The sequence below is a fragment of the Notolepis coatsorum genome (assembly GCF_963971535.1).
Source record: "Notolepis coatsorum genome assembly, chromosome: 1".
NCBI classification, from domain to species: domain Eukaryota; kingdom Metazoa; phylum Chordata; class Actinopteri; order Aulopiformes; family Paralepididae; genus Notolepis; species Notolepis coatsorum.
In genome coordinates this window covers 27,069,560-27,082,282 of record NC_140165.1, presented here as the reverse complement: position 1 = coordinate 27,082,282, position 12,723 = coordinate 27,069,560, and the positions used below count along the sequence as shown (strand labels likewise).

Genomic DNA, 12,723 nt, shown 5'->3' with positions numbered 1-12,723 from the left:
AAAATTGTCTCTCACACATGCAGTCACGCAGAGGGACTTCTTAAAAATCGAGCACTGGTCATTCTTCAAGTAATAACTCATTCAGCATGAAACAAAACAAAAACAGCTAATTTACTAACAAAGCCTTACTCGAAGACCAGATCAACAGAATAAAAGAGGGGGCAAGGCAAGCCTACTTTCCATCACTGCCATTGCCCTTTGGTAAACTTTTTTACTTCCACATTCAAGTGAAACTCAGCTAGACCTCTGCTTTTAAATAGCAGCAAACGGCTTCACAGATGCTCATCGGACTGAAACGTCAGGTTGTCTCTTCCCTTTAGGCCGTGTGCAGATCTGGCGGGCAACCTGTAGGTCAAGAAAATAATCCCAGAGACGACCATCAGGGCCGAAGCCACGATCCCGACCAGGATGCCCACCCCCACGCACTGCGACTCGGGGGCCCGGGGCATGTGGAAGTCCTGGGGGAAGTCGATCGTTTGATTGGTGACGACCGACCTCAGGTTCCACAGGAGAGGCGCGAGCAACGCGGTGGCCGTCAGCAGGCACAGAGCGCCGGCGGCCGAGAAAGCGGCGCGGATGGGCGAGTCCCTCAGCCCGAAGTAGACGTTCCGCAGGGCGTAGATCCCCGCGGCGTTGGCACAGGACCCCACGATCAGTGCAAGGAACATGAGCACCTGTGCCGCCGCGATCTCGGGCGGCGCGAAGGCGTCGGCCAGGCCGATGCGCCGGCAGTACATGGCCTGGAAACCGGGGGACACCACGGCGTGGCTGTGGAAGCACACCCGCCAGATGCCTATCCACGCCACGCCCGAGGTGATGACACTCTGGTCGGCCACACGCCACACCCGCCACTGGATAAGTCCAAGGGTCATGGCGGTGAGGATCCAGCCGACACCGCTCAACCACAGTCCCACGACTTGGCGGTGGGCCGTGTGGACTAAGTAAACCATTATCAGCAGTCCAGTCCACTCCCCGTCCAAGGCTCACCCAGAGCAGTAGTTATTAAAGTCACTGATCCAGCCATCAGCAGCTCAGATTAGACCGTTTGCCCTCTTCGACGATCCCATTATTTCTCTTCCCATGAGATTCACCTGATAGATCCAGGATGAGATCTGTCTCCATTTCTCTTTCTTTCTTTCTCTCTCTCTCTCTCACACCATTCCTTCGTCTCCCAGGATACCTGGCAAACAAAGCGTGGGTCTGGCTCCCTCTGAGGAAGTAAACACACACACACACACACACACACACACACACACACACACACACACACACACACACACACACACAAGACAAACAATACAGTAACAGTAATAATCAACGATAAATCACAGGACAATAACAGAAATAATAATAACAATAATGACAGTCCAGTAATTAAATCAGAATGAAAGTAGACTAAAAGACATACAAATAATAAATACAATACATGGGCTCCCCCCCCCCCCCCCCCCACAGGACCCCCACGTGGGCTATACATCCACTACTTCATTCAACATCAGAAAATTCCAAATTTATATGCGTTCCTTTATCTTATCCACCACAGCTACCCAGACTGCTATGTTGGCTTCATTAACACCTAACATTTGTGCAGTAGATATCTCTAGATAAATCACATCGAGATAGGTGAGAGTCCATACCTTCGGGCACATTTTAGCCATGAATGTGTTAAGAATAACTGCTAGATTTCTTTTGTCAGTGTAAATATCTTTGGACGAGGCTATTCGTCGTCCCAAATGTACACAACAAGAACAAAAGGACATCTACAAAACATAGAATAATACAAATGCCTAAAAATAATGCAACGGCCTTCTTTCAAAACAGACCACGACCCACAGCTATGCAATAAACAAAATATCAATAATGAATGCAGTGTTGAATAGTGATTATAACTTACGAGGATGAATTTAATATCTCTTCAGACGACACACACCTTGTACTCCCAGGCTACAGGGGTCCAGAGAAACACCAGTGAACGGATCGCTCGTCACCTGTCTAGGTAGAAAGGAAGTCCAGAGAGATATGTTTTGTAGAGGAAGGAGCATTTTACCAACAATACACAGGTCCACTTCCTCATCTGGCAACCCGTAACCTAATTACAGTTCCCATCAAGACCCTGTGCACTGTAAATGATTATCCAGTTATACAACCGGGTGTAAATGTCCAAGTATGGTCTTGTCAATATTCCAATGTACAGTTTTGCTTGTTCAGTTGTACAGTGTCCCCCACCCACCCCTCCTACACAGTAGATTTCGCAGAGTACATAGATTTCGCAGTGTCCCCCCCCCCCCCTGCCCCCCCCCCCCCCCCCCCCCCCCCCCCCCACCTACCCAACCTCCTCCAATGTACAGTTTCTATGTCAAATGTATATACTCTCTTTTCTGGACTCTTTTCGTATCACAAACAGTACTGTATTTGCAAATCTGGTATATCATAAATGTATATATGTAGCAGTACTGTCTATCTGTATGTCATGTATGTCATATATGTTATGATGAATTGAAAATGGGGGACCCTGATGTAAACAAGACGAAAGTCTTTCTCTGGTCTGCATCCCCTTAACAATTGTATGTATTGAGCTGTACTGTACTGTACCCATTCTGCAATCTGTTAATAAAGTTTTCAATCAATCAATCAATCAATCAGTTAAACGTCATCTTGAGGGGAGAGGAATAAACGGGTGGTAAAAAGGCTCGGGGAAATAGGAGTGGTCGGGGACTGCATTTCTAGAGCAGGGTTGAAAGTGTCACAAACGGGTCAATTGTGACAAATAGGGAGTCCACATGTGATAGCAATGTAACAAAATAATTTATTTAAACCTATAACCAAAGAATAATGACATAAACAATGAATATGGATGTATCAGAATCAGTGGTGAATGCAGTGTGTGGATGAGTGAGAACGTGTGCTCCTGTGGTGCGTGTGGTGTGAGTATTAGTATTCTAATGTCAAAAGGATCAAAAGGGGGTGCTGGACAACCTGTTCCTAGGAGATGGAGAAGCAGACCAGAGGGAATTAGACAGGGAACATAAATACACCAGGTGAGTCAGATTGGGCTAACGACCCACTCCACCATGCTCTGAGTCAGCACTCCCCCATTTGCAGGTAGAGTGGGGGTCGTCACAAAAGCAAAACGGACCCTCTAGTTATGTCTGTCCTCAGAGGGGCCCAGAACACCTACCGTCTTCTGTCCGTGGTCTGTCAACGTGGTTTAGACGTTGAGTTCATTGCTGGGTTAAGTACTTCTATTCTATTCACATAATATGCTTACTACATATATCTATTCTATTCACATAATTATGCTTACGACATGTATCTATTGCTATGTCCGCCCATCACAATCACGCGAACTGTCTAAGGCCTGTCCCGTCTCCCTGTCTGTGGCTGTCTCATGGTGATGACCGGAATGTTGGATGTCCCGTGATGACCGGGAGGATGCGACCCTCTCTGCGCCGCCCCCATGCGTCAAATAGATCCGCCATCAGCTCTATTTTTTATCTTTCAAAATGTTTAGTTGCTATTGCATGCACTTATCTGTGTTTCATTACACATATGAGTGCATGCTTACCAACTGTTTCGGCTGTTTTATTGCAACACTACTATCACCGACATCTAAGAAGGGAGATCCCCCCTTGAATGGCCCTTCTAAGGTTTCTCTCCTCCACATTGCCTGTGGTGCATTTTTTCCTATTGCTAGGTTTTAGTGAGTTTTTCCTTACCTTCGCGTGGGGTATGTATGTCTGGGAGTGTTGTATTTATTTTATTTATTTGAAATGTTTTGGACTTTATGGTGTTTTTGTTTTGTTCTTGATTTATTGTGATGTTTCTTCTTGCCTTGTTTAACTCATTCAGCGCCGGGGATTAGCCTTGGCCCTGTGGTCACATTGCCATGCTTTAAAATATAGGACTGAGTCACCTTGTTTGTAGAGCTATAACTATATTCTATATCAGGGGTCGGCAACTTGCAGCTCCAGAGCCGCATGCGGCTCTTTAGCCAATCAGCTGCGACCTGGTCAGCTTTGACCTGGTCAAAAAAATAAATAAAAACATTATTATTATTTTTTTTCTTATTTTGGAAATCGATGTCATACTGTGACACTGAAATGAAAAAATATTTCATCAACAAAAATATTTAGTCACCTAAAAGTGGTTAATCTTGAGTTTCCGACCCCCCCAGTAAGCTAACCATGGATAAATCCAAAAAAAGGAAAGTCTGAGGAAAATAGAGGGTTTAATTCAGCGTGGACAGATTAATTTGCTTTCACGACTAACGATGCCTAATATGGTGAGAAATTTGCGAACAACTAAAAATTTACTTTTTATTTTATAGATTTTCCACAAATAAGGGAAGGACTCAAATAGAGCTGCATAGTTCAGGGTTTTATTTCAAAGTAGGTCTACACATGGTAGTCTTTTTTCAAAGTGGACTACTTTTTATTTGATAAATGTTTCACAAATAAGGGAATGACTCAAATATACCTGAATAGTTAAGGGTTTTATTTCAAAGTCGGTCTACAGACACCAGTGTTTTGTCTCCTCTTCTGTGTTTTATTTAAAAATAGGTCTACACAGCCAGCCTTTTTTCTCCTCTTCATAAGAGTTAGAGGTTTTCCTTTGTTATAACAGGTCAAAACAGCAATACAAAGTCAAAAACTTTCTTTTTGTTGCTTTATAATTCCATTAATGCAACAAACTGTGTGCTATAAGTATAAAGTGTAATAAATAGCAAATTATTTGGGTATGCAATTGTCAGGCGTTTTATGCTAGATGTGGGGTATGCTTGGGGATAACTATATATAAAGTTATACACTGTGTTATCTTCATTTTAAGGGTAAATTGGTTTTGCGGCTCCAGAGGAATTTAATTTTGTGGGAGGGGTAAAAAATTGCTCTTTTGATAGTAAAGGTTGCTGACCCCTGTTCTATATTATAGCTATGGATACAATACTATGGCCCTATCGATCCATAGTACTACATACTATCACCTATCGTTCAATATGTGAGAAAGAATACATTTTTCCATCCATACATTCACGTGTTATACCGTGGTGAATATAAGTATGGTTTTAGAGCGATCTAGGGTAATTCATGAAATCCTGAGTTAAAGCCCTATACGTCGATTCCACTATAGACGTTGCCGTTTCTTGCCTGTATACGCTATTATCCCGAAATCCGCCTACCTCCGGTCAATGGTTTCTAACTACACACCCTCAAGACCCCTACACTCTGCATCTTCTGGCCACCTCAGACCTACTCCTATCCAAGCTTCGGGAGGGTCATCAAAGAGAAGTCGCCTATTCTCAGTCCTTGCCCCACAATGGTGGAATGAACCACCCACCCCAGTTAGGACAGCCGAAACCCGTCCAATCTTTCGCCGTCGACTAAAGACCCACTTCAACCATTATCTGAATTAATTTTTTTTTTTTATTAAATCTAACCCTAACTAACCTTACTGTCAAGCACTTGTCCTAATAAACTAACCTACAATGTAGCACTCAACACTTTGATGAACATTGTTACTCAGCTGATAGAGTTGTGCCCTTCCTGATGACTTGTCGTACAGAACTTGTAAGTCGCTTTGGATGAAAGCGTCAGCTAAATGACTAAATGTAAATAAAATGAAATCTATATCATAACTATTATGTTCCATCATGAATGCATGAAAGGGGGGAGGTCGCTTCTGATTATTTGATTGTCAGTAACGGCATTCGCATTGAACACTAAAAACGGTTATCAGCCCGAACGGTATGAAAGCATAGCAGGATAAAAAAATGTACGTCAAATCGTCCTTACCTGTGATCGGGAGTATTCCAAAAATAATATTCCAATTGTTTGATCGCCATCTGGTATATCCAATGTCCATTTGGTCGATGGCATAATGGGAGATATTTGACACGCTTCGATGGAACCGGCAGAACGGCTGCCCTTGCCCGACAAGGAAACATGAAACCGGAGACGTGTGGCTGTCCCACAGAGAAAGATACAAGGGTATAAAGGGTGCTCGATACTGCCGTCTAGCGTGATGCGGACGGTATTGCACTTTTACATTCTCATTTCTCATGATGATTCCCCATGTTAACCCCGAGTCTGTGTGCCTGTAATGAATAGAAATATCGAATAAAAGAAATAACGATCAAATAACGAGTATACTCATTGTTGGCAGTGAATGAGTTAAAGAAGACATGTCCGGCCCATGGGGACATTAACGTGTGTTGTCGAGCCTTACAAATAAATTTGATTTGATTCTTGCCAAGGGGACCACTGGTGGGATAATCCATGCCCAAGGCCCACCATTAATTATGTTTTCCAGACCCCTCCATGCAAAAAAATATATAGAAATCGTGGTACCCCTGTTCTGGAGCATCTGTGAATTCCTACAGTATTTACTACGATATCTCATCTCAGAGAAATATGTAGAGGAAGATTTCACCATGGCACAGCAAGTGTGAAATTCCTTAACAAACTGACTAGTGATAATTCTACAGTATGAAGAACACCAAGGACATAATCACCAGAGTGTAATGGTTTATTAGGGTTTCATGGTTTATTGCGTTCAAGTTGATAGTGAGAGTACACTGCATATGTCATGTATGGGGGGGGGGGCTGTATATATTGAGGTACACAATCCATACAATTCTTTGAAAGATCACAGTGGTGAGCTGGCTACCTGAAGACACATCTTCAGACTGGTGAGAGAGAAGCCTGTGAACAGGGCAAGCCAGAAGGAATAAAGTGCTAACTATTTTATCGCAATTTCAACAACAACAACATTTGGATTCAATAGAAAATACCAACCCGCTACTCAAATCCCATTTTTGTACAAAGTAGAAAAGGAACAACGTTCAAAGAATGTAGGAAGTTGGGTTAAAAAAAAGAAAGAAAAAGAAAAAAAGGGGTAGTTTTGACAGTCGTTGCCATGGTACCAGTAGCGGTGCAGGGGAATAAGAACATAATACAAACAGCAGGAACAAATGTGTCATTCAGAGGATAGAACTGCAGTTAACCAGAATCAATGTATATGTCCTATAATATATTCTAGAATAATTTCATTTGAGAAAAAATAAGCAAATACGTCAACAGGTGAGATTAAGTTCAAAGGGCGAATCCTGCTCCTTTCCATAAGTAAATATTGAAAAAAGCTAGAATAAATTACTAGAAAATATTACCTTTTAAACACGCATGATATATAAAGTACACGCTCAGTCACATTGGAGAGTTTCAAAGGTCACTGACCTCACGATGAGCATAGCACCAAACCGACGTGGAACATCACTGACCCGCACTGGCTGACACACACTCTGTTTAAAGGGGCACTCCGCCTCTTTCAAAAGGCCCATCCGGTTTGGTACAAACTGGGAGTTATTTTGGTCCGTCCGAAAAGCCTGGTTTTCAAGGTGTTGGAAGTTTAAATGATTAGCATTTGTTGTCTATGCTAGTGGAAGTCAATGGGGTCAACAGTAAAGGTGGGAATCATCATCTGTTTTATTTAACTCATTCTGCGCCAGTCACGAGAAAAGTCTGGTTAATTCACCAACCGTTCAGCGCCAATAACGAGAAAACTCAGGTTTTAATCGTTATTTCTTTTATTAGCTATATCCATACATTTTTCATCCATCCAGCCTGATGTTATCATTGGAAATGGGTCTGAGCTTGCAAAAGGGCAAATACCGCCGCCTGCGCCTTCCAGTCGGTATTGCACTCTATTAGAAATGGTGTAGTTTCTTTTCTGGGCCGATCTGAGCCGTGCGGGCGGGGTTTAAATACTCCGGCAGGATGAGCGCTTACAACGTTACATCTGCGATGCTGCCCCCCCCCCCCCCCCCCCTTCATATGCAATGCCGGACAATGTGGGATGGACCTCCACAAGCAGTATTTCGAACGACAATCAGATAATTGGATAATTATTTTTGCATTACATCAGAGACCAGGTAAGGACTCTATATATCCAATCTTGCGTTGATCTGATATTTCTTTCTACCGCGATCGAAGCTGTCTGTGTGCTGTGTGTGTGCTGGGGGGGGGGGGGGGGGGTGCCGCGCTACGAGGGCCATTTCATGTATGCACAAGGAAGGATAATAATGATAATCTAGCGTTGATTTCAGGAAGATTCGATAATCAGGCGAAAAATGACAACGTGTTTAGTGTATTCCACTAAAACGCTATTATCGCGTCTTTTCCTGGGATCACTAAGAATCACCAAAACTATACTCATATTCAAAACAGTATAAAACGGAAATGTACGGATGAAAAAACAATCTCTTTTGTGTATGTTGACTGGAAGCAACTCACTGGCAATTGACGGGTGTATTGGACCCATAGCTATAATATAAGATATATTTTAAGCACTCGCAAATCTCGCAGTCTCCCCATTTATTAAAGCGATGGCGTTCTAGCGCTCCCTGGCGCCACGACCCTGATTGAGTTAATAACATAACATAACATTATTTAGTCTGTTCACCTCATACCAATAATTTTTATTGTAGTAAAATGGGATTGTCAAGCAAAACATATTTGGCGTCACTGTATCGATATACTATCGGCATGCAAAATCTAATTATTTTCCACTTTCAACATCTCAAAAACCAATACAGCTGCTTTCAGGACAGACTGAAACAAGTTCATGGCAAATCAGATAGACTTCTTAAAATGGGTGGGTATACCTTTAACTCAATAACTAGCCTCTCTAAGGAGCTCATTTAACTCCAGCAGAGCAGATATCAGAGGTCCCAGAGCTCCAACACATCAGCTCCAGTTGTGTGTGTGTGTGTTGGGAACAGTCAATGAGATTAACAAACTGTGTAATGGACGCAGACAAACACTTATATCGTCCTCTCACTGTTGCCCTCTACAGGACTGTGTCATTATAGCGTCTCACCGTTGCCCTCTACTGGACTTTGTCATTATAGCGTCTCACTGTTGCCCTCTACTGGACTGTGTCATTATAGCGTCTCACTGTTGCCCACTACAGGACTGTGTCATTATAGCGTCTCACTGTTGCCCTCTACAGGACTGTGTCATTATAGCGCCCCACTGTCACCCTCTACTGGACTGTGTCATTATAGCGTCTCACTGTTGCCCTCTACAGGACTGTGTCATTATAGCGCCCCACTGTCACCCTCTACTGGACTGTGTCACTATAGCGTCTCACTGTCGCCCTCTACAGGACTGTGTCATTATAGCGTCCCACTGTCGCCCTCTACTGGACTGTGTCATTATAGCGTCTCACTGTTTCCCCTCTACAAGACTGTGTCACTATAGCGTCTCACTGTTGCCCTCTACTGGACTGTGTCACTATAGCGTCTCACTGTCGCCCTCTACAGGACGGTGTCACTATAGCGTCTCACTGTCGCCCTCTACTGGACTGCGTCACTCAGCTGCATAATAGCAATCACAGAGAAACCTATTTACACCATTGCAAGCCATGGCCTGAGGACTGGTGGTCTTCAGAAGTGCACCCTTTGCTCCAGCGGAAGGCTGTCCACCAGACATTTGAGCTGCTCCTCTCCCAGCTTGATCTTGTCCTCCAGCTTGCGCTGCTCGATGATGAGGCCAGACTTCATCTTGACAAAGTGCCGGTAGTCGGCGAGGCTCTCTGCGTCCAGGTGGGCCTCCATGACGCCGGAGACCAGGCGCTGCCGCCGGTCCAGGTTCTCCTTCAGCTCCTTGGCGTCCTCGTGCTGCCGCATCAGCAGCTTGCGTTTCTGCGTCAGCGTGCGCTGAGGGAGGAGATGGTGGGTGATGATGAGTGAACTAAATAATTGCTGGGGGATATCACAGTTAAAGGAACGTGCCAACATTATGGGAAATGCACTTACTGTCTTCACCAGAGTCAGACAAGAAGATGGATACCAATTTCCACTTTGTGCATTCAGTAGAAAGCTAACCGGCTGAAAGCTAGCCTAGCTTAGCACAAATTAATGGAGGCAGATACGAACCACTAGCCTAGCTTAAAACTCCAGGAGAGGCAGCTGGTCTGTATTTGCTTCCATTCATTTGTGCTAAGCTAGGCTAACTTGCAGACGGATAGCTTCCTACTGACCGCACAGAGAGGCAATTGGTATCTATCTTCTTGTCTGACTCTGGAGAAGACGGTAAGCGCAGTTCCCATAATGTCGGCGTGTTCAGTTGCGATTATTAGGGGTTATGATTTGACTATTGGAACGATTGTCGACACATCACAGTCTTCAATACATTGTGATTAAAATATATTCTTTTACACCATTAGTTCACTGTGGTAATATCTCTAAGATCATAATTGTTACATTATGTCAAGATAAAAAAAAACTGTCAATTGAATGTACAAAAAATCTATAGATTTTTACTAAAAACGGAGTCAATTGAATTTACTTTACAAATAAAAAAGTAAAGTCTTTGCTCGTACCTTCTCTTCGGGCGGGGCCTCGTCCTCCAGGCCGTTGAGGGCGTTCTCCACGCGGGCCAGCCGCCCCGACAGCGACAACAGCAGGCTCACCACCTTGTCCAGGTCGCCCACGAACATGCGGAACTTGTCAAGCTGGTTGGCTCGGCAGAGGCGCTGCACCGTGGCGTCCACGTCGCGGCCCAACGCATCGTTGTCCTCCACGTCCTCCTGGAGGCTGAGGCGCGCCTCCCGCAGAACCTCCAGCTTCTGGGCCAGGCTGGAGATCAGCTCCTGCTGTTTGAGGGGGGGGGGAGAGAGAGAGAGGTGGAGAGAGAGGTGGAGAGAGAGAGGTGGAGAGAGAGAAAGGAAGCAAGTGAGAGAGAGAGATGGAGAGGGAGGGAGAGAGAGAAAGAGAGAAAGGGAACAAGTGAGAGCGATGGAGAAAGAAAGAAAGAAAGAAAGAAAGAAAGAAAGAAAGAAAGAAAGGGAACATGTGAGAGTGAGAGAGATGGAGGGAGAGAGAAAGAAAGAGAAAGGGAACAAGGGAGAGATAAAGAAAGAGAGAGGGAACAAGTGAGAGAGAGAGGGGGGGAAATGGTGAGAGAAAAAGAGAGGGAAAGAGTAGGAGATGGAAAGAGAAAGAAAGAGGGGGAAAGAGTGAGAGGGATTGAGACAGAGTGAGATAGGGTGGGCAGGAGGGGGGATAATAATGTGATTTAGGAGAGAGAGGTTTACACTTTATTATATTGTACTTGACATGATTGTTGATATTTGCATAGCATTGCGTATTTATTGCTAATTAATTACATGTTATGGTTATATTTATTTTTATAAATAATGAAGACAAGGACACAGAGAGAGAGACCTCTGCTCCTCCTCCTATACAGGTACATGCTGACAGAGAGACCTCTGCTCCTCCTCCTTGATGTGTGGGGTGTTTGGGGACTGGCTGTTCCTGGGGGGGTTCACATGCCTTCGAGCAACACTGTACTTATTGTACGCTTTTTTGTTTTTTGTAAGGGTCCCGCCTCCACCAATCACATGTGGCTCCCTTTGTGTGTGAGCAAGAGAGAGAGAGAGAGATAGTTCTCCAACTTGTGTGAGTTGCAGTGATCTCCTGGTTGTTCCCCACCTAGGTTATCTAACTATTGCGCCGCTGCAACTAGAAACACTGGGCTGGCCTGCTTCTAAGTTCAGTGGCCTGACTGCATACAATTTTCTTTTTATAATACTTTTGGAAATCATCTGGCGACCCCCCCCCCCCGCGGTGGCTGGGTCGTGACCCCCACTTTGGGAACCACTGCGTATAGATAACATTCAGCCACTAGATGCCACACTAGAGCTCCAGCATGTAATTTATCAGGTGCATTCTACATGGGGAAATGGGAAGTAAGGAGGGAATACATGCCTGCAACATGTAAACAACATACATTTTGGACCCTCCAATTATAAATGAATTAATCAATAATTATTTGGGGGGGGAAGCAACACTTTTATTCTGCACCTTTCTGTGGATATATTATTTTAAGAAAATGATTACTCTACTGTACATAAAGATGTTATTTATAGCACCTTTAACTCATTCACGGCCAATCGCGTAATATTACATGTTTACTCGCCAACCGTTGAGCGCCAAAAACGTAATATTACGTTTTTAGATTGTTTTTTCGATTTTTATATCCTATACACTCTCACTGACCTCTGTGTTACCATTGGAACTCATTCTGAGACCTCGAGAGTGCAATGCCGGCCGAATCCTGCTAGGTGGCAGTATCGCCTACCCTTTGAAACCTTATTTCACACTGTGTGTTACATATTATATGATCCAGGCGGAGAATTTGGATTCAGGCAAGTGAAACGGTTCATTCGAGCAACTTGGAACGCTTGGAACACACTTGATGCATATTTTGTGCCATTTCATGTCAGGGACCCGATGTACATCAATACTTGAAATCGTGATCAGACAATTTGAATATTCATTTTGGGATACCTCCTAGTAAAGGTAAGGACTATATGACATCAAGCCTACTTTGATCCAACAATGATTTCACATCGATCGCAACGATCATATGTAACATACTCCAAAACGTATGCCGTTGCTGACGATCAGAGCATCAAAAAACGACCCCCCCCCCCCCCTTTTGATGCATTCATGATGAAACATATATCTTGATTTTGAAATAGTAACGTGTCCAGGCAAGCAACGCAAACGACTTCAGCAAAATTCACATAGCGCTCCATAACTCAAAGCTTTTCAGGAATTAACCCGGATCACTCTGAAACTATACAATATTCACCACAGGATAACACGCGAACGTATACATGAAAAAAATTATTTGTTTACATGTTGGACGAGAGATAGTGACT

The 12,723-nt window shown here is 44.0% G+C and overlaps 2 protein-coding genes across 2 annotated transcripts in view; both read right to left on the bottom strand.

The window, feature by feature from the left end:
- Positions 1-272: 272 nt before the first annotated feature.
- Positions 273-1,990, bottom strand: LOC311227922 (claudin-34-like; the record flags this gene model as incomplete). The annotated part of the gene is made up of 2 exons (XM_084313789.1): positions 1,895-1,990; positions 273-1,210 (listed from the first exon to the last, which is right to left on the bottom strand). The coding sequence occupies exon 2, from the start codon at positions 948-950 to the stop codon at positions 273-275; it is 678 nt and encodes a 225-aa protein (XP_084169915.1). The 5' UTR covers positions 951-1,210; positions 1,895-1,990.
- A 7,449-nt stretch (positions 1,991-9,439) lies between these two features.
- The window catches only part of LOC311227837 (protein Shroom2-like), a gene marked incomplete at both ends in the record, with an annotated part of 86,249 nt that continues 82,965 nt past the window's right edge, over positions 9,440-12,723 (bottom strand). Inside the window, 2 exons of the mRNA XM_084313675.1 lie at positions 9,440-9,712; positions 10,378-10,650. Coding sequence (XP_084169801.1) covers positions 9,440-9,712; positions 10,378-10,650 — 546 coding nt within the window. The remainder of the gene's footprint in view (positions 9,713-10,377; positions 10,651-12,723) is intronic.